Below are 27185 nucleotides of genomic sequence, written 5' to 3'. Positions count from 1 at the left end.
TCCTCGTTCACACGATTATCTCGAGTACTCGGCTCAAACACTCTTCTTTCACACCTCTAGACCAACTATCTGTGACCATCTGTTGGTGAGATCTTCGGGTTAACTTGCACGATCTCTTCGTATTTCTGTACTTCGTTCAACCGGGCGAGTCAACACCTGTGTTTATTCGTCGGCTGCGAATATTGACGCTCGATCTGCTTTATCACCTGGGCGTCTTTTTTCCCGATCTATCTCGTTGAACGACCCATAATCACTGCCACCCTGCTTCTACTGCAGCAAGAAATTTGCCAAAAGGACTGCAGAATAATTGCAATGTTGGAACCCGGATTTCAATATACAACACGGGTCCTAGCAACAAGGCTACGTTGGAAAAATACAAGTCGGCGGAGAGGAGAAACCAAAACTGCAACTGGAACTGCAACTGACTGACCTGACTACTGAACTAAAAACTGGACTGAAACTGACCTTTCGCAAATTTTGTGGGTGTTTATATAATGTTAGTTTTTTGAGAGGGTGAAGATGACCATTGGCACTTAGTGAAAGTAGGAATGAGTCGATTGTTTTTGGACTCTGAAATTGGTCTGCGTTTATTAGCCAGGTCCTTATAGTGACTAAGGGCCAACGAATCGTTAGCTATCCAAGAGCAATTCGCTTTGGCAATTTTTCTAAAGAAAACTTCTTACTTATTGATAGTCTTCCTGTGGCATTTTTAATTGCTAGCCATTCCTTCTCTATAGCATCAATAATGCTCGATGTAAATATTGCAATCCTTTCTCCGTTGGTGCTTCTGGTTTACAGTCTGACATGTCAGTAGCTTCATCGACGTGTCTTTTATTCGTTACGATTGCTCAAAAATCATGCAAATTGACGGATGAGTGCACAGGCAAGTGCATCAGACTCACCTTTGATACGTAAAAATTGGTTTACAATTTCCTTACGCTATAAAATATCGAAAAGCCCAGTTGAAATTGATGACTTCGCCTTTAATCCCTACCCATTGTGAAACGGGACTTATTAACGTTCGAACAGTTTTATTATTCACGCATGGCGATTAGGTATGGTGATTCCGTGACTAAATTTCCATTTTACGGGTTTATTACATTCTTCCGTCTCAATGTCGAAGAACTCTCGTGTTTGCATATATCTGGTCTCGTTTTCATTTGCAGGCCTGGTATAATCGATTTGATTCGCGTGGAAAATAGCCGATAAAGGCTCGTTGCAGAGCCCTCGCGTTTCGATCGAGTCGCGATCTCGATTAGAGATATCAGTGATCTCTTTTCACCTACCTTGTAATTTCGCGTGTAACGCGAGGCAAGTGGCATGCGATCGTATCGGGACACCGTGTTCATTTCCTCCGCTTTCATTCCTCAAATCATACACACCAACGTTTTTTACAATTGCACGCAACATTTTTGCGTAAACGCGAAGCTCATTCACAATCTTGGCCTTTGTAATCGTACCAACGATATATACGAGGAGCCAATTTCGTTCGAATATTTCGTATTGGATTTTCAAAATTATTTTCTTTCCCTTTTTTCTTGCGATATATTCGAATTTGTTATTTATTTAAATTTAAAATTAAAGTTGTATTTAATATAATATTCGTAATAATTAAAATGCGATATTGATATTAAAATTTTTGACGGGTATAAAATAGTATGACGTTTAAAATAAAATGACTATATAATTATCCTATCGATTGTTCGCCTTTCTTTTTCCCCTGTCTTTAAATTTAGCGATATTATAATGCATTCGTCGAAGTTCACGTAACGTTTAATCGACGGCTTTATCGGGACCAATGTGATAAGAATAATACCAGATCTTAAAATTATTATATATAGCAAATTTTCAACTGCGTTGCGCGTTACATAAACTGCCAAGTAAATACGATATGCATTGTGTACGCAACATTTTGAACGAAAATCTCATTTCTTATGTATTTTATTCTACCGTTTTATATCCACCGACCAAACACAGCGCCAATTTTTAAAAATAAAACACGATACCACGATGTAGAAGATATCGAAACTCTAAACGGAGACAGCAACGATAAGTCATAAACTACACCAAGAACGCGATCGTTGTCTCTATTCGCGAAAAGGTGGCAGCACTGTTTTAAATTCAAACGTGGTATTTTATTATATCATATCCACCATCTTAATTCAGCGGCAATTTTTAAAAATAAAACATCGTATCATAATGTAGAAAATATCGGAACAAAGAAGGGACAACAACGATATGTCATAAACTACACCAAAAACGCGATCGTTGTCTCTATTCGCGAAAAGGTGGCAGCACTGTTTTAAATTCAAACGCGTATTTTATTACATCATATCCACTGTCCTAATACTGCGCCAATTTTTAAAAATAAAACGCAATACCACAATGTAGAAATATCGAAATAAAACAGAGACATCAAATATAAGTCATAAACTACAGCAAGAACGCGATCGTTCTCCCTTTCCCCGAGAAGATGGCAGCACTGTTTAAAATTTAACTTCGTATTTCATCATATCATGTCCACCATCTTAATTCAGCGCCAATTTTAAAAAATAAAAAACACGATACCACAATATAGAAAATATAGAATGAAGGGACATCAACGATAAGTCATAAATTACGCCATTGTTGTCCTTTTCTACGAGAAGATGGCAGCACTGTTTAAAATTTAACTTGGTATTTTATCATATCATGTCCACTGTCCTAGTACAGAGCCAATTTTTAAGAAATAAAAAGCACGATACCACGATATAGAAAATACAGAAACAAAGTAAGAACATCAACGACAAGCCATAAACTACACCAAGAACGCGATCGTTGTCCCTTTCCACGAAAAGATGGCAGCACTGTTTAAAATTCATTCGCGTAGGCCTGGAATCTACTAATAAGAAGATGGTCGTCGAGAGACGTTTATCGATAGTGTACACAGAGGAGTGTATACAGATGCACAGCCATCGAAATGTCCACGTCGTTCCCCTTTCGATCCCCTCTAATTTCTCGGGAGGAAAAGTCAAACAAACGAGGCTCCCTGTTCAAACCGTCTGTCTCTCCCCGACTCCGAGAAGGTTGATTCTCGTACTGCGCGATAAAAAAGACCGTGTTAATCGAGCGTGCCGGAGAGAAGGCGAGCTCTAAATTCGATATACGGCATCGGACACTATCGTATTAATTTCTTTTGCTTTCGAACGACCCTGAGGCCCCGAACCTTCTCCTTGTCGGGGTCCTAAGATATCGGGCGTTCAAGGTGAGGAGGCAAATGCATAAGCAAGCCGGTAATGGAAGAGTGGAAAAAAAGAGAAGAGGGAACTTTTGTCGCTCAGGTCCGTATGCAAGTCAAACGATGCATTATTCCTTGACCTGACCTAACGGAGGTTCCTTTCATATTCATTAGAATGGTACCTCTTTCGGCCGCGAGAGGCGCCCGTGTGCACGCACGCCTCGGCCGAATTCTTTTTCTCCGACTGTCCCTCTACATATTTATCGACGTCGCCCTAGAAACATCTTTGATGCTACTTTTTATTTCCTTTCTTTTTTTCACTCTCGGTACTTTGCACGGTTATATTTGGAAGCCAGGTAATCGCGAAAGTGTCGAGTAATTTTTGAGAGAGCGTTTCCTCGTCGTCGCTCGGTCCTTGGAGATTTAGGTGAAACGTGAAGATTGTATATTTTTTTTTTATTTTTTTTTAGCAATACGAATGGAAATTCGCGTTTATTCGTATGGTAATAATATTGTATATTATTTCGTTTTTGGTCACGGCCAACATGCACGCCGCTTTAAATAGCTCCGAAGCTTCGTTGGCATACAGGGACGTGTACGAATTAACGGAGAGGCGTGATTTCTGAAATTAGGAAATTTTTGAGTACAGAAATATTCCGTGTTTCAGAAGCAACGGGACTGACAGTGGAACTGCCAAATTCGTCGAAATGATTTCCCATTTTTCGGGTCTACAGTCATCGAAAGCATGCAGCTGCTTGCAGCAAAATTAGTATTGACTTTTATCGAGATGGAAACGTAATTATATGCATATATAACTAGTTATCTCCGTCACGTCATTTTAATTGGCATTATCTATATATAGCTTATTTATGTACGTATTATAGCTCGATAATTTTAGTATGAATATTAATAACAAAAGTGATATATATATTTGTTTATTTAATATCTCTTTTACTATTAGATTACCTTAACCTTCATGTGTAGTGTTACAAGTTATTTTGGAGTGAGAAAAGGTTGTCGATGTTTTAATTGATTAGGAGCAAGTCGTCTTCATCCAAAGTTGCGAACAGATTTTTGGATATTGTCCCGACTATATTCAGGAGTCCACGTTTCGTTCATTTGTGTGTGAGTAGGGATAATCTGTTATTAATGTTCTGGATTTTGATAACCTATTAGGTTACTTGTTAAATTACTGTTTCTGCTATCAGACAGTGATGTTTAATTAGCTCTTCCACTGCAGCAATTTTTTAATTCTAGAATCTTATTATTTAATCAACGATGAACTTTTTTCCATTAAATCTCAAGTAATAGTAATACTCTTAGTATGTTATACTTTTACCATCTTCTAATCTCGAAGATATCTTTTTCCTTCCACGTATAGCTAGTTTTTCATCAAAGTAATTACCCTGCTATTATACTTCATCTGGGTGGTCTTTATTTCCATAATAAATGTTTATTTCCCTCGGTATGGTTTAATATACTCTCTATGCGTTCCTTTTATAAAACCGCGATTATTTTTAGGTTATATTTCCCTTACATTGGGGGTTCCATTTTCTCGCGTTGTATCGTTGAGAAGGAAAAAGAAATGGAGGAACGCAGAGGCAGGAGTCGTACTTTATTATAATTACAGCTGGAAGATGACTCGAAGCCCGGTGAACCATTGACAAAAATAACACCGCACGGAATAAACGAACAAGACGAATAAATTTGATAAGACAGACTTGTAAAAGCGAAGTTGCTGTAAAATTGGAGAAAGAAAACGGAGAGTTCTTGAGCACTCCCGGTTCCCCTGGGCCCCCTCCGACCCACTCTACACCGTTGGCTACCGAACACCCGGGGCTGAAGGACCGTTTATCGGGCGTGGGATCGATCGACAAAAATGTCAGTCGAGGCTGGCAGGACAGATGCAGAACACGCGTGCATCGATTAGCATTTCGACACTGTGCATCGAAAGCTTTTCGGTATCGGTCGCATATCTGAGAGGGTCGTATGAATAATATGCAACGATGCGACACCAAACTGCCATAACGCATGCATCGACCGATGAATTTTAGTTTATTCCTCTGCCCCGAGCGGGCACATTTCGAATTGTCCATGCGAAACTTTCGCCTCAGCTTTCGAAGAGGTAAAGTACGTATTCCGAATCATATTTGTTGATTCGCTCTTTCATCGATTAGCGTTATTCTAGATGGAAAAATAAATTGGGAAAGTGAGGTTAGGATGTTGATACTTTGATTTTCTTCATTACAATTTTGTTTTGGGGCACGTGTGTTGAAAAAACCGAAGACTTTTGTATTTCATCGGGGTCCTCAGAGCTAAAAGCACGGACTCCAGTGGGCAATTGAACGAGAATCGATAGTTGCACCGAATACCACCAGGTGGCAGTCAGAAATATCAGAGCCCGGGAATTTCAAAGATAGTTGTGGGATACATTTGTGCATTTCAACGATGTTTCATCTTATAGATGTTCGGCTTATCTTGTCTTGGATTTAATTAGTTCTTGCGAGTTATATAGAGGGAAGTCGGACAGTATGGAGGGTCCACGCGAATCTTGCGATAGTTTTCGAGAAAGTAACGAACTAAAGAAATTCGGAATCATGTGTCATCTTGTAGTCGTTTAGCCTGTGTTATCTGGGAACGACAGTATCGACAGCCATAAGTTTTATATATAAATTAAAATACCATATGGACAAAAAAGAAAAGAAAAAGGAAAATTTCATTGTGTTAACATTTAACTTTTTTATTATATCTATTATTTATATTTTTTGATTATATATTAATTAATATATTGGATTTAAAAGAACGTAACAATGCGTGAAATATTAAAATAAAATTAATGCGTGTTAATTTATGCACAGTTTCCTATCCGTTATTTTAAAAAGTATCGTCGATTTTGAAGCAGAAACTTTTTGAATTGCTATTGTCTTATAATGAAAAAATTACCAGAAAGGGTTAATATTTTGTTTTTTTATGTTAATATTCAACATTTCAATGTCAAAATCACCCCAAAAAATTAATTTCACTGGCGTATTACAAAAGAAATAATTCGAGAACGGAAGGGTTGAATTGCAAACCCTTTCTTGCACGTAAAAATAACGTCCCTGGACGCAGCTTTGGAAAATCAAAACTTTTATATTATTATCCGATATTTCAATGTCAAAATTGTCCAAAAATTTTTTCCACGTCGTATAATAAAAGAAATAATTCGAAAACGAAAAGGTTGAGCTCCAAACCCTCTTTTCCAAATAAAATTAACATTACGCGATGCAGCTTTGACAGACCGAAACTCTCATATTATTATTCAACATTCCAATCTCAAAATCATTAAACAACAAATTTTTTCCACGTCGTGTAATAAAAAAGAAAATAATTTGAAAACGAAAAGGTTGAGCTCCAAACCCTCTTTTCCAAATAAAATTGACGTTACGCGATGCAACTTTGACAGACCGAAATCCCCATATTATTATTCAGCACTCCAGTGCCAAAATCGCAAAAAAAAAAAAATAACTTTCAGTCAAGTATGATAAAAGGAATAATTCGAAAACGGGAAGGGTTCAACTCGAAATCCTTTCTCACAAATAAAAATGACGTCTCGCGGTGCAGCTTTGACGGACCAGAACCCTTCTATTATTATTCAACACTCCAGTGCCAAAATCTTAAAAGGAAAAAAAATAATTTTCAGTCAAGTATGATAAAAGGAATAATTCGAAAACGGGAAGGGTTCAACTCGAAATCCTTTCTTACAAATAAAAATGACGTCACGCGATGATGCAGCTTTGCCAGACCGGAACCGTGAAGTTGCCGCGTCTTTTTGTATTATTCGAGACGAAAAGGAAACTTACGATCTGTTTGGAGTAGGCGAGGAATTGACTTTTAGATGAAAGAACTTTGGACGGCATAAAGCCTGGTCGAAAGGTGAATCTTTCCTCTTCCACCGGCCCCCTCCGCCTACCCCTCTCCCCGATGCTGGAAACTTATGGTAGGTTAAAAACCTATTTGTAGTCTTTTGTCAAGACGATACGTGGCCACAATAACAGCTCATTGAATAATTTGTATAGAATTATGGTAATTCACGACGACGAACTTTCGAATCGATTGACGACCAAGAGTTATTTCTCCGTTGGCTCGGGTCGAAAGGAATTTCTACGTTTTCCAAACAATCCTCTTCCTCTTTCGAACCTCGCTAATTTCTTTCCTCGCAACCGTCTGTTTTGAAATTTAAATCAAGCCTTAACGAATCTTTGTAAGCAAGGAACCATTTTCCTCCTTCTCTTTCGCCGCAGTTAATAGTTTAGCTCGTTATGAACTTCCGCTACCAAATTTTCGAGTTATTTCTAAGCACCTATGCAGGTCCCCGAAGATATTGTTCTGTGAGTTTCAGTTTAACACTGGAACCATCAAGGGTATCGAAATAACTGGTTTGGGATTTTTTATTTTCGAAATTATTGGAGCGTGCAGTCATTTTTAGCAAAATTAATGTTCATTCTTCTTCAGATAGGAGCATAATTATTTATACTTCTTTGTTTCTATTGTATTGCTTTAATTAATATCGTTTATGTACAGTATATTTATGTAGATACTTCAAGTCGTGATATCATCTTTGGAAAATACAAGTCGTAGCTATTATCAATGATGAAGTAGCATTATTTTCCAATATGAAGAAGCGAATATTCGAACTGTCATGTACTTTATTCTGAATTGGTAGCTAGAGCAATGTTTTTTAGTATTTTTGCGATGCGAGTTAATACAGTTGCTTGTAATGATAAAAATTTTTTATTTTAAAAATTGTTTCAATTATCGGGTGATAATTGTTTAATGATAAAATAAAATTTACTTAAATTGAATGAGTTAAAATGAATAAATATTCGATAATATCGTTATCAAAATTCTGTATATATCTGCAAATATTAATTTGTAATAAATACTTCAATTTTATTCTTTATTGGTTAAAATTTATTATAAAATATTGAGATTAATTTGGTTTTGGTTAAGAAATATTAACTAGGGAATTTATTATAAATCTTAATGAACAGTTAAAAAAGAAATTATGCACATTCGACAACTCCCACAGAAAAATAATATTCAATACATTTCTGTGAATTTTGATTTATAATAAAAGCTTCAATTTCGTCCTCTATTATTTAAATGTAATTATAAAACATTGCGAGATCAAGGATTTTCATTCATTCACCCTTTTTAGAGCTTATTATAAATAAATAATAAATAAACAACCAGAAAAGAAATTAGGTATACTCGACGAAAACTCTCATACTTAAAAAAACAACATTCGTCATATTTCTAAAAATACGAATATCTATAATAAATACTTCACGTAAATTTAATTACGAGAAATTACAAGACCAACGATTTCCATCTGAACCCATTACGTTGGAACTGCACCAAACGATGGAACAAATTTCGAATTATCGAGTAAGAACCGACGCACGAAGGAAAAGAAAGGAAGAAACGAGGTCGCAATTTACCCGACACGCATTTCGATTCGAATTCAATTTACCCTTCCGTATCAGCGGCGCGAATTGAATCGAATCAAGATAGCCGTGTAGGTTCCAGGCTCAGGCCGCGTTTGCATGGATGAAAACAACGGGCGAAATATGTACGGAACACGTGAGAGCCCCGGCGAACGGTTACATAATCATGGCAATTTCTATGGAATGACAAGGCTTTTGTAAGGTCTCGATTCACCGTGAAATCTTGACATCCTTTCCAGCCAGCGCGGGCAATTTGAAAACCGAATTACGCCTTCTGTACCTTTTTAATCTCTCACCGCGGCGTACAGCAAGACAAGAACCGTGGCCCAGTCATAATTCCGATTACATAAGCGCCTCATCCCTGCCACGCGACCCTTTTTCTCCCCACCACCCGCTCCCTCTCCCCACCACCGCGCCACTCGCCGTCTCTCTCCCGCGCGAGCCAGCACGCGTTTGTACGCCTCTGCTATACGGTGCGCCATGCTGCTTGCATTGTTCGCGACACGCGGGATACTTATGTAAACGCGCACAATACCCAAGTTACTAATCATACAGCTGGCTACCAGGCCGCAACACAGTGGCGGGTTTGCCCCAACAGGCGAACGGAATTTAATCGAATTCTTTCTCGTGTCTCCAAAATCTTATTTATAAACTATTAGATTGGGATTTGCTAGGAAAATTTAATTCTAATTTGAAGGCTCCTTAGAGATATGTTAATGAAAAATTGGAAGCTTTGAAGCGTGATCTTTCTTGAAGAGGATTGACAGTAACTTCGCGATCAATTATGGAGTTCTAACGGTGGCATGGAATTAATAATGTTAATTAGAACGACTGAACGGAATGAATAATCTGGTTTCAGGTATGGCTGGTGAAAGAACGGGACCTTTTTTTATTTTTCTTTGCATCTGCAGGGTATTGAATTTTCTGCGATCTTTTGAATTTTTCATACTTTAGTTAGCCATATTCTCACGGTCAATATCATAACCGACATAATATTCGATTCGAAAGAAAATTGATAAAATCAGGTTTCCTGGGTCGCTGGTTATAAATCTGTAATCGAAAGCGCGAAAAACAAAATGGCTGCATTATTTTAATTGCTGTTCGCATATAATGGTATACCCATGCGAATACGTCTTTGGTAAAACGATTTTTCGTGCATTCAGCTGCCATTTTGTTTTTAAATTCGCGATTAGCGACCTCGGAAATCCCGTTACGTTAATTTTGGTACAAATTGAGAAACGTCGCGTCTAGGCACTGTGCAACTGGGACCGAAGATACGCGTCGCGCGCATGCGTGCCATGACCGCCGGGATTCCCCGATCGACGCGATCCGACTGTGGAACCTTCGATTCGACTTCTTTCGTCGCGCATCCGACGGCTACTTGCTTTCCGCGGAGATATCATCGCGTAATCGCGAGCTTCCTTTCCCGCGAAAAATTGCTCGTGTCAGAATTGGTCGTTGAGACGTAGGCCTGCAGTCGCATCTCCGGTGCATCTCGGGTATAACTCGATAGTCGTTACGATAACTGGTAACCGCCTTTCCTGAAGGTGTGCTCGACTCCATTTTCTAATGTCGATTAGAAGACAAGTCGATCGCGTAACCGGCACGTAATGCAACGATAACGTGGGATTCTTCCTCTTTTTTCTAAAGACTATAGTTTCGATTCGAATTGGCCTGAGAGATCGTGATACCGTCTTCGTTTAATATCTGCCTGATGTTTCTCGGTTAGAGATAGTGATCGAGACTTGTTAGTAGCGAAATGGTGAATCAAAATTTTGTGCTCGTGGGAAGTAACGGTTTGAAAGACTATTTACTGCAGTTGTTGGAAAATAATAAGTGGAAAATGGTGCGTTGAAAAATTGAAAAAGGTTTCAGATTTGAGGTATGAACGTAGTCATCAGGTCATGAAATAAGGAAATTTTTGAGATTTCGATTTTTAAAGTTACGAAACTTGAAAAGGAATAATATCGAAACGTGTATCTGTATTTTTACGAACGAAATTCGAAATATTCTGTATGTGATACTTATGTAGTATATTTGTTACAGTTACGAATCGTGGTGGCGCTAGTGTGTTCTATGTAAGAGCGTCTTAAGGCTATCTTATTTTTTAGTTAGTAGTGTGTTTAATTATTATTATACGTTGAACTCGAATACCATTGTGACACACCAGTGGTACGTAAATACTGTATACATTGCTGAATTATTTTCTAATTTTATTAATATTATCTCGAAACATTCTTCTTAAGTTTAACATGCAACTTTCATTTGTAAACGGTTGAATAAGTTCGTGTATGAATGTATATGGTTATTATACAATATAATTATGTATAGAGTAATGAGTTATTATATACAGCCATTCTAAGAAAAACTAAACAAACTTACACATCATGACTAAAAATTGCAATTCATCTCTGAACATATTAATCCAAACACGATTGCCACAAGTAGTCATTGCGGTGATTCAACAGTCATTAGATATACAGAAGAAAATACTCGATTTTATGATACATCATTAGTAAGATTTCTATTGAAATATTGAACACGTGGATTCCTCTCGATCTAAGGTTCCAAATGAGATAATAAAAGTCTTAACACATCACCAGGAGGAATTTTCATGAATCGAAGACAAGAAATTCGAGTCGATCGAACATCATAGACTGATGACGTCAATTAGTATCGTTTTAATTTTCCAAACATCGAAAATATTGCCATAACTATCACAATAAGGAGCATGAAGGTTGAATACTAAGAGGGTTATCTGTAACCGACACTCAATTTGCTAGTGGCGCCACGGTGTGGTGGTGATTAACAATCCATGACTCCAAGATTTAGTATTCAATTTAATTAATTGATTTTGAATTTTCAGTATCATTTTTATCCCGGACAAATCGTATAAAATCCACAAATTCTGTTTAATAATTCAAATGTTTAATACCCCAAGAATGTATTTTGATTTCGATAACCTATTTTTCCAGAACGATAGCAATCAAGATGGCGAGGATGAGGTGTTCTTCTTTTGGGACCCACCGTCTACGAAAAATCGAAATTCGAAAAGTCAGAACCACGTACGGCAGTTGCAAGAACAATTGGCACAAGCCACCATGAAAATAAGGGATTTAGAGTCTGAAGTTAAACGAATTCAAAAGGTAAAGTGCCATACATTCTATTTATCTATTTAGGTATACTACTTGCGTCGAAGAAATTAGGTTTCCAGGAAATATTTTCGTTATCATCTTTTCCTATGGAATTTATTCATAGTTCCTTACATCGTTACATTCGTTTCGTGTCACCCGGTAAATACATCGACTTCTTCAAAATGGCCGCCAGTAACAAAATGTCTCCCAAGGTCCATTTGATTTGAGAACCTTGTTGAATTCAAATTGACAAATTGACAAACAATTGAATATTTAATTAATATCGTTAAATGTTTACAGTTGATGGTGTTCTTTTATTTATCAGTACAAAACAGTATTAGATCGGTTTACAAAATGGAAAAATGTTATCAATGAAAATAATCAACGTGCTATTTAAATAATAATAAAATTTAATAATAATAAAATAATAAGATAATAAAATTTTTTCTCTTTTACAAAAATATCCAGGTTACTTTTTAATTAATTCAATGTAATTAACAAACTTGTCAAATTGACTCGTTTCAGACTTCTAATTCCAATTACTCGAGACATAGAATCGCTTTTAGCGAAATTAATATTGAAATAGAAATATAATCCTGTATCATATTTATTTTCACTATACCACTTCGATTATTATTACGCACGTATAGTTGGACAAGCAAACTTGAAACTTGCACTCTTCTCGTAATTCGAAATCCTCGAAATGCAGATAAGAAAAAATATCAAATCGGCGATTAGAAGAGTATTTTGTCGCGTTATCGTAAACATTATTCTCTGGAAAGCTTTTCAGTATCTTCGATATTATAATCGATAATAAAAAAGGAACGATTAAACCAGAAAGAGTTCAGATATTGATGTTCTTGAACAAGAATCTGGATTAGATATGTTTCTGTATTGTTATATCCCACTTGTACATATCTTATTTAACTACAATCGATCAAGATTTTCGCGAAAATATCGATACCTCGGTGCACGAAACAAAATCATTCGAATTTCAACCATTTCATAGTTTCTCATAATTTTGAAATTCGAATTACCAAAATTACCGTTTAATCTGCATTCATTTAAAATAAAATATTATTCTAATAACTATTATTATATAATAAATAATAAATATTATTCCAATAATTTTTATCCATACTTTCTTTATTAAAAGCTTGAAATTTCGAGCCACTGTATATCTCGCATAAATAAATATCGCGAGTCAATAATTTATAATTTCAAATGTAAGATTTAAAAAGGGAAGGAAAATTTTTACGTGACCATTCCGTTATTCCTATTGTTACCTAAATTTATTTTCCTCGTATGCAATCGGAATTCCAAATTTTTATACACGGTTAATAATATCTTTCCGGAATAATGAAATATGATGTAACAGGTAATAAACGATAGAACTGAAAACCGTTTATGCGTACGTGAAAAATGCTCGTCGCGAGTATAACATTTTCGTTATCCCGTGTACCTGATAATCGCATTGTCTTCTCTGTCCCACTAAGCATAAAAGGGATAATTACCGTTGCAATTGTTTTCAGGTAATTGCGTTTAATTTTAACTCTGCGCCGACATCCGTTTCACGCATATATACACGTGACAACACATGCCATTACGCGTTATCTTCGATCAATATCGTATCACTGTGATCTTGTTGGTTGAAATGTGTGCGTAACACGAGCAATTTACTATTACCGTTTCTCCAAATTGCGTAACGTAAAAATGTCAGCGAGTTATCGATATTTCGGAAAAATATTTTAAATCTATTTTTTTTTTTTTCTGTTTGCATACCTGTGATATAATTTAACCAGTTAGCTGTGATTGACGAGTATACTCGTCATGGAGAAGTGGCAGGATTTTGTGTCATGACGAGTATACTCGTCATGCGTAAAAAGTAGCGACCATTGGCTATTTAAATTGTAATTTTTGTGAAAAATAAAACGTATTCTCAAATTTCAAGATGTTTAGAATATTTTGAGGCCAGGCCGGAATAAAACGAACAAATAAAAAATATGAATAATTTGAGATGAACTCATACGTCCCTGTATGCACCGGCGAAACAGCTTATCAGTTCGCGTAACGAATTTATTTATTTGCGATGATAACGTTTTTTAAATGCTAGCGTAAAAGGGGCAAAAGCATAAGTCGGAAAGCTGATTTATGATAGGGTTCCATCAGGGATGGTTCGCCATGGGACAAATGCGTGACGTTGACCAGGCGCTGAGCCCATTGATGGCTGCTGTCCCGAAGTTACCCAGCTATTTTTCGACGGTCACTAAAATTCATAGATATCCATAAAAACTAACCAATAAGAGAATAGATGTTAACCAAATAAGTAAATATCAGTAATAAAATTGTTAATTTTATAAAATAAACTCATCCTTTTGATCCAATATTTTAACAGCGACACTTACTCCGTGATTGACGAGTATACTCGTCATCGCTCGATTTTCGCGACACATAGAGGTGCGCGCTCTCAAAAGGGGGCGCCACAGCTAACTGGTTAAAGAGCAGTGCGATGTCGATTGTCTGAATTAATTGGGAAACGAATTTGTGGAATAATTGGTGCAAAAATTTGGATAATTAGCGAGAGACAGGAAATTGTTCAACTATAAATGCTTTTCACTTATTTATAATATAATAATTAACGTGCCGTTATATTTGACATGTTAAAGATACTGCTTTACGCTGAAAAATTATTCTACTATTTATCCATCGAATGAGTGGAATATTTGAATTGAAATTAAATTATTGGCAGAAAATTTTTGCGTTCGTTTAAAATGGGATACGAAATAGGAGAAATTGGTTTAACGAGTTCTTGAATCAATTATGGTATATTAGATTTGCACATTAACGGAATGAAACGCTATAATTAGGCTTTTGGAAGTTCTACGTGCAATGTTATTATAAGGCTTTGAAGAAAGAAATTTATGCGTATTTATTTTTACATTTGCCGAAGGTGAAAACCGACATTTCCGTGATAAGTTATTTTAATAAAATAAAAATAACGCGACGTTGGCCTGTAGAAATTAGCAAAATTGGATATCGAGATCTCTTGATAAATGGCGAGTGTTCATAAATATTGCATTTCTATTTTCAACGGTATCTTATTTTAGCATTACAAATTTAATACTTAACAATAAGCGTTTCGTTCTGCAATTATAACACTGCTTTGTATAACGTTATTCGTGGAGGATAATGTTTTAAAATGTGGCCTCATTGAGAGTGAAACCCCAAAACCCTCGTACGCTTTATACAATAATAAATGAGGTTCATTCAGCAGTATGATAATATTATTTTTGAAAATATTTTTTCGTCATTTGATCGAATCTAAATGATGGACGATTAATACAAATAATATTATATTAACTGTTAAGTAATATTTTATATATTCAACCCTTTGCACTCGACGATTTTTTGGCTAAAGAGGTATACGAGTTGAAAAATTTTCTGATATGAGGCTGATGATATTTTTCTAGCAGTAAGTAAGAAATTGTATAATAATTAACAGGTAGAATTATTTAATTTCGATACCTCGTACACTGTTACATTATCTCGAATTTGATATATTAATTGATATCGAGCTTCGAAATTTTATCAATTGGCACCTCTCGAGTACAAAGGGTTAATGGTTAATGTATTAGATATAATTTGGTATATTTAATAGTTTAATATAGACTATTAAATGTTATCATAAATAACGTTATGTTATATTATGGAAATAAAATATATTGCAATGTAGTGTAAAAATCTAATATGTTAGTATATAGCATATTATAGCAATGTAAAAATATGTATACTATACGTAAAAATATAGTATAACATCAATTTTCATACTATTATATATTTTATTAATTTATATACATACTATAATATAAATAACGTTATGCTATATTATTATATATTTTATTAATTTATATACATACTATTATTAATTTATTAAATATAGTTAATTATAATTAATAGTTAAACATGGGCTATTAAATATTATTGTAAACAACATTATGTTATTTTTATTAAAAATCTGTTATGCTAGTATATAGCATACTATAGTAATGTAAAAATATACATATACTATATGTACAAATACTATACGTAGTATAGCATAAATTTTCATACTATTATTTGGTACGGTGTTTGTAATATAATATTGTTAAACTCGAGCAAGGAAAAATGAAATTATTTTTACAATTATTGTCTCCAGGTTAACAATTCCTCCTTGAAGGATGAACTCACCGAAGAACACCAAAAAGCGGAGTTCATAAGGGCCAAGCAGGACATGATGAATCGTATAATACGAATGGAAGAAAAGGTAACACAACAAGTATTGCTTGGTAAAGATGAGACAAGAGAAGGATGCATCTCGAAGAGATATAAATCAGAGGAAGCTAGAATCTTGTTCTTGATAACTCGAACCATATGTTTCGACCTTCGAGTATGTTAGCATGATTAAGAAGCATTCTTGGTGACTCACCGTGTCTGATCAAACAAATTCGGGACTAAACTAGGATTTCGGTGCAACGCGTGATTATGAAAATAAAATGTTTCGTTCCGCTATGAAAGAAAGGAATCGAATTCCCTGTTACGATTTCTCGAGTCGCTGTATTTCAAACGATAACCCTAAATACCTATTTAAAGGCGACAAGCTGGCCAAACAAAGCAAATCGTCGAGCGCGAAGATAGTTATTTTTGTCAACTGTTAACGCAACACTAATGAATCTTATACACCACGAGCATAACAACTGAAATTTAAACGCTTCTAAATGTTTGAACAGGTGCTTGTTTAGCTCTCGTGGAATAAAATTCGATACCTTCACAGAAATTTTAGTGCTGGATTAAAATAGAACGCGTACACCATCTTGATAAAAAGTATCTATTACTTCTTTTCGTTTAATTAATCCATTCATTCGAATGTTTGATATACGCTCGCAAATATCGATGTCGAATAGGTTTCGAATAGGAATGGGTCTTTCTAACTTTAGAAACCCAAGAAAAACCCCTGTTTCCTAAACAGGTATTCTGGATCACCATAAAATATTTTAAAGTATCATTGGAATTTTAAATATTCTCATTTAAAATTTGAAAATTCGTAGGTTCGAGATTTTGAGAGTTCTAGAAATCAATGGTAATAGAATCCGAAGGTTCTAGAATCAGAAGGTTCTAGAATTCGATGATTCTAGAACTCGAAGGTTCTAAAATTCGAAGGTTCGAGTTTTTGAGAGTTCTAAAATTCGATGATTCTAGAAATCGAAGATTCGAGATTTTGAGATTTCTAGAATTCGATGATTCTAGAAATCAAAGGTTCTAGAACTCGAAGGTTCTAAAATTCGAAGGTTCGAGTTTTTGAGAGTTCTAAAATTCAATGATTCTAGAAATCGAAGATTCGAGATTTTGAGATTTCTAGAATTCGATGATTCTAGAAATCAAAGGTTCTAGAACTTGAAGGTTCTAAAATTCGAAGGTTCGAGTTTTTGAGAGTTCTAGAATTCGATGATTCTAGAAATCAAAGGTTCTAGAACTCGAAGGTTGTAGAATTCGAACATTCAAAAATTCGAGGCTTCGAAGATTCGAAGGTCTAAGAACTCGACCATTCGAAAATTCTAAATATTAAGAGTTCAACAATTTGAAACTTGAAAAGTTCTAGATATCAAGAATTCAAGAATTCAGATATTCGGGAACTCAAAGGTTCGACAATTCAAAGGATCAAAAATTCAAGGCTTAACTGATTCAAAGATCCAAGAATTCGAATGTTCGAAAATTTCAAATATAAAGAATTCAAAAAATCGATGATTCGACCACTCGTCGGTTCAAAAATTCTAAATATCAAGAATTCAAAAATTCGGCTATTCGAAAATTTTAAGGTTCGACAATTCGAAGATTCGATCATTCAAAAGTTCAAGAATTCGAGATTTCGAAAATTCTAAAGTCTGAGAATTCGAACGTTTGAAAATTCAAAATATAAAAACAATTAAAGAATTCGATGATTCAAGAATTCAAAGGCTCGACAATTCGAGGCATCAACAATTCAAAAGTTCAAGAATTCGAGATTTCAAAGATTCAAGAACCCGAGAATTCGAACGTTCTAAAATTCCAAATATAAAGAACTCAAAAATTCGATGATTCAAGAATTCGAAGCTTCGAAAATTGGAAAATCCAAAAATTTCTTTATTTCTTTATTCCGATAATTAGAAAATCCCCATTAATATCCAGAGGGCGTTATACCCCTCGTTAGCTACAGAAAGGCAACACGCCTAAAAGGGACAAATTTTGAAAACGTATGTAACAATCGTACATGAACAAGAACAAGATTCAATCTTTCTATTATTCCGAGTACTCGACTCGAAATCGAATCATGGACGAAAAACGCGAGATAAAATTTTCTTCTCTATGCGAAACAGAGCCGAGAGGCCGAGAGGAACTCGAAACGCATGCAATCGGATGAAGCGGCGTTGATCAACGATTTCCGTACGGTGCTGTCCAAATTGAACTCCCTCGAGAAGCTGGATTTAGTCCGGGGCGCGCTAAAAGCGCTGGAAACCGAGAACGAGAAGTACAGCGAGGCTAATAAGCAAGAGAAGTCCGACTTCGACGAGAAGTTTAAGAGGCCTAACACCGTCGACCACGAACCCGTCGCGTTCAAGACCAATTTCGACGTGAACTCGAAGAATCGTGTCCGTCACGATGGATTTATCGAAGCCTCGAGCAACATGGAATCCGAATTGTACAAGAAGATCGAGGAACTTCAGGAAGAAAACAAAACGCTGTTCGCCAGTGTCGAAGAACTGGATCAGCAGCACGAGGAATCGATAGGTATGCGTGAAACTTTCGACGAATCGTTAACTCTTCCTTTTTTTATCTGATGCCACGGTATTTTCTCTAAATTTCTCTGCGAATTTAGCACGTTAGACAAGCTGGTTTCACCCGGTATTAACATTTCGACTCGCGTCCCTGTTATTATCCGCAGTGAAAAGCGTTTCAAACGAGTGCCGAACGTTTTCCAGTGGACGGAGGCGTTCCATATTGTTCAGTTTTTCGAAGATGGACACGTGAAAGTCGAATTTTATCTTCCTTTAACCCGCAAACCAAGCTCCCAGTCGCGAAAGCAAATTGGTAACATCAAGATATGTTGTCCTCGAAAGTATGCAATTTTTGTATAAAATCGTTCTTCGCTGTGGGTGATAATGGTGACGTAAATCGAAATGGTAACGTGAAATGAACCACTCTGTATATTTATTATGTAAAGTATGTAATCGAATTCTTTTTTCATTTTCATTTTGATAGTAATCGTATCCGACGATAGACAGTGTTCAATTATTATTTAATCTGCAACAACCTTCTATACCGCTTTCAGAAGTCAACACGTAAAATATTTACAGATACTTTTACATGTAGCTCCGAATAATCGTTACCCCCGAGAAAATGTAGCGTCAGGTAATTCTAATTAACCCTTTCCTTACCATCGAATTGCTCCTATGTATATGATCTGTGTATTAACTACTTATAAGCTACTTTAGATTAAGAATAGTAAAATTCCAATTGGACGAAAGAGATGATTAAATTAGTAACGTAATTACCAATGCGATATTTTAAACCATGATCGAATATCGTCGGTTTTAGCATAGAGGTGGCTGCACTTCATGCTCAATGACTACTTACAGTACAGCGACTACTCCACACCGTAATGCTATAGTCACCTTAAATGTATACAGAAAGCACTCGACTTTGGATGACTACAGTCACCTCTGACATAAACTTTAAAAATTGGAACCTTGGAAACTTTGAACTAGGCAATTGTAAACGCCTTTAATATACGATGAACACTATGCGTTAGGTAATAGGATAGTTATCTTTAGTACTCGATGAGCGTTCAACGTCGAGTGACTATAAAATCCTCTAGCATAGAATAAACGCGCGACATTAGGTGACTATACCCTAGCATCTAACAAGCATTTACGTTGGATATCCAACGAGCACTCCACCTTCGGTACCAATAGTCATTTGTAGCATACACTCGACTCGGGTCACCTCAGTGTGCATAGCGAGCAGTCGATGCTGAACTAGGATAGTTATAGTATTATAGTAACGAAAGGGTTAAATTGAAAGATCGTCACGCGAATGCAGCGTAACGACCGACAATCGCGTTATACCGATATCAGATGGAAGTGATCGATCGTAGCAAACTCGATGTACCGTGAACGATCAATGATTAATCGTTTCTTAAATCCGTAGAGAAACTGTTGTCCCTCAAGGAAGAGATCGAGAAGAAACACGAGTGCCTTCAACACGCTTACGAGCAACTTTACGTAGACTACAACCAGGCCCAGGACAAGGTGGCCGAATTGGAAGGTAAACTAGCTGGACCTGGCAAGCCGGTACGGACAGAAGCTGTCTCCCGTTCTGTACAGATTAACGGCTTGGGGAACGTAGACAAGCACGTGCAGACGAATGAACCGGAATCGGAAGAAGAGGAAACGAGCGAGGAGCAGGCGGCGAGAAGCGACGTCGACGAATTAACCAAGAAGGTAAAGGACATTTTGAAGGGTTCCTTTGTTGAGGTAGAGACGAACGAGTCGATTTTCGAGACCCTGGCGAGGCAGTACATCGACGTGAAGTGGAAGAAGGACGTGGTGGAGAAATGGGTGTCGGAGCTGAACAGGGAGCTAAAGGGTGTTGTAGAGATGAAGGAAGATCTGCAGCTGGAGTGCAACATTAAACAGTCACATATCGATATACTGTTGCAGGAGATCGAAGATTTAGAATCAAATTTACCGTCCATACCGGAGGCGAACGAGGAACGCGTCGCCTCGCTGGAATCGGAGATCGATTCGTTGCACGAGGAGGTGAAGCGTCTTCAGACGGAGAATGCCACGTTGCGAAAGAAAAACTCGTTGAGAAAGAAAAACACGATACTACGAGGGACTGGTCCAAACGAGACGCGTCTGAAGAATCAGGCCCACTCGGCGGCTGCGTCTCGGGTTAAGATATCAGAGAGACTGGAAAATATTCCGGAGGATATCGAGGACACCTTCAACACCATGGAGAATCTTAAACGGAGGTTGCACACAGCTCTGGACGAGAATGACGAATTGAGGAAGAAAGTCGAGCTATTGGAGAGCACGGTGAAAGAGACGCAGGAACAACTGAGAATGTCGTTGGAGAAGTGCAAAGGCTTGGACGAGAACATCGAGTTCATCGAGGAGCTGAAACTCGACCTGGAGAATGCGAGGCGTGAATTAAAGACGTCAACCTCTAACGCGAAACAATTGGAGAACAATTTGACTCTCCTGCAAGATGAGAAGAACGGGGTCCACAGAGAGAACGAGGAACTGTCCCGGAGAAATAAGGAGTTAGAGACGGAGATCTCGCAATGGCGTGAGAACAACTCAGAGACAGGGAATAAGGATACGTTGGAAGATCTTCGGGAAGAAGTGAACAAGCTGAATAGCGACAGTGATAGGTTGAAACGCGATTTAGCATACATGAGTAAAGACTTGAACGAGGCATTCGACCAGATAGACTCCAAGGAGAGTTTCATTGCTAGACTGAGTCAAGAGAACAAAAGTTTGACGAAGGAGAATAGTTCCTTGTTGGAACAGCTAACTAACATTCAGGACAAGTGCAACGATAAAATTGCTATTGTAAATAGGGAAAAGAATTCGCTGGAGGAAGTATGGTCAAATTTGAAGGAGAAAATGATGGTTAGGGAGGGAGAATTAGAGGATGTTAGGAAACGATTGGAGAGGACGGAAGCAATGCACGAGACGTTCACGAGCGAGTACCGACGAACGAAAGAAGCCAATATGGAGCTTCAATTAGAGAATACAAATCTGAAGAATGAGGTAATGAAATACACGGAGTCGAATAGTGAATCGACTGAAAAGTTACTCTCGATGCAAAACGATTATGCTCAGTTGGAGAACGAGGTGGAAACGTTGCGTTTGAGGGAAAGGGAATTGCAAAAGTTACAAGAGAGTTTCGCGGTAGTATCTGAAGAAAATAAAACGCTGAAAGGCGAATACGAAACGGTGCAGGATAGTTGCAGGAAACTGGAACACGACATCGAATGCCTTCAGGCAGAGAAAAAGGAGTTATTAAATCGTATTAATGAAAACGTCTGTGATAACGAGAAGCAAGAAATTATAGTTCTTTTAGAGGAAAAAACACGAGAGAATAATAGCTTGAAGGATGATAACAGTAGATTAATGACAGAGATCACGAACTCGCAAAAGAAATTACAAGAGGTCATAGAAAGCCATACAGAATCGTCCACTATGGCCAAGGAAACGATAGAGAGCCTGTCTCATCTTATCAAAGAGAAGGACGAAGAAATCGGTAGGCTGAAAAATGAACTCGATCTTGCGAAAAATAATACAGAAATTTCGAATCACATCGCGACCATACAGAACGAAAGGGACGAGCTTGTGAAGCTTGTAACCATCAAACATAATGAAAGTGTACAATATCATGGTGAAATTCAAAGGTTAACACACCTATTCAACGAGCAAACTACTCAAATTCAGAGCTTGCTTGCAGAGAAAGACGTTAATCTAGCTGAACTGAGGGAGAAGGATGCTCAACTTTTGTGGTCGAAGAACGAGTTGCAAGCGGTACAGCAACGTTTGAGAAATGCTGAAGAATTGAACCCCAAGGAAACTTGCGGGATTGTCGAACATTCGACTCAGATTGCACAGATTGGGGTTCTTACCGAGAAGTGCAATGCATTAGAGGCAGCCCTGATTCAAGAGCAATCGAACAACAGAATGTTACAGAATCAACTGAAAGAAAGTCAGAGCAAAGAAGCAAGCGCTGGGAAAGAACTAGAAAGGCTACGAACACATTTGGTTGACATGGAAGCAAGCTACACGGAAGATGCTTTGGTCTCTGAGGAAGCACGAAAGGAGTTAGAAGCAAAACTACAGCAAGCTGAAGAAAAAGTGAAAATTAATTCAAATGCGTACACTTCTGCAAGTATAAGGACGAATCAACAAGTGGAAACATTGCAGCAACAAATGGCATTAATTATTCAACAAAGAGATGACATACAAAATAAGCTGTCCAGTGCTGAAGATAAAATTCTCTCACAAACTGCATCATTGACTAATTTGCAAATTGTCTTGGAACAATTTCAACGAGGTAATTGGAGATATTTTATTGTAAGAAATTATCGATTATTGTTAATGGAAATTAGATAATAAATAAATAAATTTGTATTCACATTTGTAGACAAGGAGAAAGATATCATAATGGCGACAGAAAGAATTCAGTCTAAGCTAACCGAGTCCCACAAGAAACAAGAAGAATTAGCCAATGACGTTATAGTTCTTAAGGTACATTTATATATTTATATATCAACATATAGCATTATAAAAACTAAGTTGCCCGATAATTACTAGAGTAATTATAGAGTAAAGTAATTATTAATAGGATATTCTTTAATAATTGTTAATAGGAACAATTAGCTGAAGCTAAAGAATGCTTGCAAGCAGCATCCAGATTAAGCGAGCAACTTGATAAAAAAACAGAACGTATTGAACAGCTAAGCCAAGAAGGTACACAATTCTATTATTACTATAAAGTATCATATATGCCTGCATCTTGTTTCTTTTACATTTCGCATGATTATGCTACATGAATTCACGCAGTTTTTATACGTTCATGAAAAAAATTAGTAGTTCCAAATGTTGCAAAAAAGATAATACGTGCATTTGATGTGATTAATTTTGAAACGCATCAGCTAATATCATTTTCGAAAATTATTATTAGACGTAAGTAAGTAATACGCACATGGGCTTCATTGGTGTGGAATACGAATGTTCGGGATTTTTGTGTGTGATTTTTAATACAGTTTATCAAATGAAATTAAAACTAGTAATAAGCTAAAAATATTGCAAATATTTTAATTTCTTAGTTAGAATGAAACTTGATACTGTTTAATTATTAAAATTTGAATTGCTGCAACAAAAAATATTAAATTTGATCATATTGAGAATAATTCACTAATTTTTATATTAATTCCTTTATATTAGGTCTTTTATTTTCACTTGCATTTGAAAATATGTTCATGATTATTAAATATACAATTATTTAATATACTACAAATATACAAATGAATTATTCTCATATAATCTTGATTTTATCAAATATATTGTATTTAGATTAAATTATAAATACTTTAGAGTATGTTCTCAGTTTTGATTACTATAGAAAATGATAAACCAAAAATCATTACCGATCATATACTGTAAATAATACAAAAAGTATTAATACTAGAATAACAAACATGAAAAGTGATAGAGTGCGTTGGATAAAGAATACGTTGGATCACTTGAAATCTCCTTCTTGTACAAAGTAGGGAAGCGCATGCGATAAATTTATGCAAAAGAATTTGGTACCGCAACAGCTTGCCTATACACTAAGTATCACGCGTTCTAATTATAATTTATGCACTGGTGAAATGGTTAAATTCCACCCTATTATCATCAGTTTGAGTGTGACCTGTGACTAATCTGCAAAATGCAAACACACAAACAATCTGGTGGTGTAGTCAAATATCAGCTGGTAATTCTGGGATTTTGACAATAGCCCAGGATTCTTGCTGGTATCCGGCTACGAACTGGACAATCGCCTTAGCGCACTAAATCACATCTTCGTTGGCTCATGCATTGCCACTGGTGCTGGTACTATCTTTTCCTATTTTTCTAAATATAAATTCCTATTTACTAACATGAATTACTGCTAGACAACAAGAGCACAGAAATAAAAGATTTTGTTGTATGATTTTTTTTTCTTTACGTGTAATTAATTATATTTTCTAATTTAATGTGCCACAATTGTTTGTTCACATTATTAAAAGTTATATTGGTAGTATTATATTATTAAACTTCGTTTTATGCACCTGACAATCAAATTATTTTTTTTTTATTTCAATTTATGCTAAAGGTTTGTTACTTCACATATAATATAAAAATTGTACATTAGGTAACGTTGTAATCTCTTAGACCTCAAGAATCAATGTTAGCTACTATAAATTTGCAAGATCATTGTGTTATGAGATTAAGTTACTAAATGATATAATTGTAATGTATGACTATATGTGTACTTTTATAATCATTTTGATAGCATTTTCAATACTAATTATAATAGCATATTTATTATGCTACTCATAAATCTGTAAACGAAATATATATTTCTATAGTGACTACGTATTTCCATAACTTTCAGTACAACTTAACTACTAAGCACTGAAATACATCACAGATAAACTAAGACATTTAATTGTACGTATATTGAAATAATATGTAACGTATAAGCAGATCTGTGTAAACATAAAATTTGGTAGCGGTAGTGTGGGTAATCTCATGCGGTAACTATGAGCGTGAAAATTGTAAAAGCTCATATTACCTCGTGGGGTTTCCCACCCGTTACCATTATCCTACAAGGATGAAAAAATGTATTTGAAAGTTTTTATTCTGCTATCTATAATGTACACTTTTTATTTTATTATTTATTATTAATATTACTAGAGTTATAACTCGATTTGATTTTTGTAAGAGTCAATTCCCAAATTCCCAAATTTAAAATTAATATCTTTATTTATGCTAGTATTATAGTACCTCGTGTAAATGAAATTATCTTATGCTTATTATGTAGACACTTTAAAGTATATTAATTTGTAAGATGAAATGTATAATTTTATTTGTAAAGAATTTCAATAGAATGATACCAGGATAGCTATTGTACTCTAATGTAATGTATTGTAACATACTAAGGTACTTATTACTGTATTAGTATAGCTTTCTTACTTCTAGTGGCATGCGTCATATTTTGCTAGTATGGCATGATAAATGGAGAATGCAGCATGAGCAATTAAGACATGGGTATGAGTATTACATCAGGTACTGGTGTAATATTCAGACAACCAGTACTTGTGTTATACTTACGCTCATGTCTTTTCGACCTTCAAATCTGCCAACTTTACAACGCTGGAATGCACATATATAGAAATGAAACATTCAGCATGCTAAACCTTTCTTTAATCAGTTAATAATTTTAGTGATATTATAGTTTTAAGCATATTGCTATCTGATAATAGAAAAATTATTTTTTTATATCTACTGACTGCCCTTTTTATTACTCCTTTCTTATATGATTTATCATATATTTATAGTGGACCGACTAACAAATCTTGTAAACACTGCTGATCACAGAATAGAAGAGGCAAAACTAAGTGGAGAGAGTAAAGTTGATAAGTTAGTGTCCATTTCGTAATTTATAAATAATTTACGAAATTTATGTATTTCTTTGTATGAAAATTGCATCAAATTGTATGAAATCAACTTATTTTTTCAGAACTCTCATAAAAAATCTTTTATTGGGTTACCTGTCTTCATCTGCAGCAGATAAATCTTCTGTACTCAGAGTGTTTTCTACAGTTTTGGAGTTCAGTGAAGCAGAGAAGGATAAAGCCGGATTGAACAACGCAGTAGCGCAAAATAGTTGGTTTTCTCGTTTAAGTGGTGGATCTACAATTCCTAACAAGGTAACTTAATTTTTCTTTCACAATAAGTCTTTGTATAGTTGTTTAATACACAATGCAAAGTTATTCACTAACACACACATGAAATAAACGTAATTAAACGACTCTAAGCACACGGTACGACACATTCGCGCGTCTTACAATTGAACTACTATTGCGAGATATCGAAATGGCAGCGCTGATTGTAAATAATATCGATCACGTATATGCGATATAAAACTTGACGATATAACTATATAAATATTATCTCATAAAAAATATTAAACATAATACACGATTAATTATTATTCATAAATATTATATTATATATTTAGGATCATGAAGCGTCTTTGTCAGCAGCATTCGTTAGATTTTTAGAAAATGAATCGAAACCTAAACCACAGTTACCTGCATTACCAATTCAAACATCGGTAAGGACATTCAGTTTCTTGTTTATTTATTTAGTTTTATGAAATTTTTTATTTAATAATTATTCTCTTTTCTAGCCGTTATCACGACCTGGTCATAGCAGACAACAATCTACATCATCAACACAATCTACTTCGTTACTTTCCAATGTAAATTTACCAACATTCCCGGACTTTATTCCAGCCAGAAATACAGGATCTATTTTGAAAGAGGTATTGAAGGATAGCTGATATTAACAATCTCGATATATTTTATGTTTTGTAAATTCTAAGACTGTAGTGGAAAAAATGTTTGAAGGAGATACTTGTTTATCAAATTCCATTCAATAAGGATAAACAAAAGAAATGCTTCAGATTAATTCAGTTATGCTTTTATAAATGAAAAAACGATGTTTATAATAAATTTGTCAT

The 27185-nt window shown here is 35.7% G+C and overlaps 1 protein-coding gene across 2 annotated transcripts in view; it reads left to right on the top strand.

The window, feature by feature from the left end:
* The window catches only part of LOC108552276 (thyroid receptor-interacting protein 11), a 120166-nt gene extending 93137 nt beyond the window's left edge, over positions 1-27029 (top strand). Inside the window, exons 4-14 of one of the 2 annotated variants that reach the window (XM_017906739.1) lie at positions 11682-11852; positions 16036-16143; positions 18230-18641; positions 20061-20353; positions 20573-22964; positions 23055-23158; positions 23281-23380; positions 25999-26080; positions 26181-26370; positions 26682-26777; positions 26853-27028. In XM_017906739.1, the coding sequence (XP_017762228.1) occupies positions 11682-11852; positions 16036-16143; positions 18230-18641; positions 20061-20353; positions 20573-22964; positions 23055-23158; positions 23281-23380; positions 25999-26080; positions 26181-26370; positions 26682-26777; positions 26853-27005 (4101 nt within the window). In that variant the 3' untranslated portion in view covers positions 27006-27028. Of the gene's footprint in view, positions 1-11681; positions 11853-16035; positions 16144-18229; positions 18642-20060; positions 22965-23054; positions 23159-23280; positions 23381-25998; positions 26081-26180; positions 26371-26681; positions 26778-26852 lie in introns of both variants that reach the window. The other variant, XM_017906738.1, reaches the window with a different exon arrangement.
* Positions 27030-27185: the final 156 nt, after the last annotated feature.

Source organism: Eufriesea mexicana, unplaced genomic scaffold, assembly GCF_001483705.2.
Source record: "Eufriesea mexicana isolate 0111107269 unplaced genomic scaffold, ASM148370v2 scaffold6006, whole genome shotgun sequence".
In the NCBI taxonomy this organism is placed as follows: Eukaryota; Metazoa; Arthropoda; class Insecta; order Hymenoptera; family Apidae; genus Eufriesea; species Eufriesea mexicana.
This window is presented reverse-complemented; position numbering and strand designations above follow the sequence as displayed.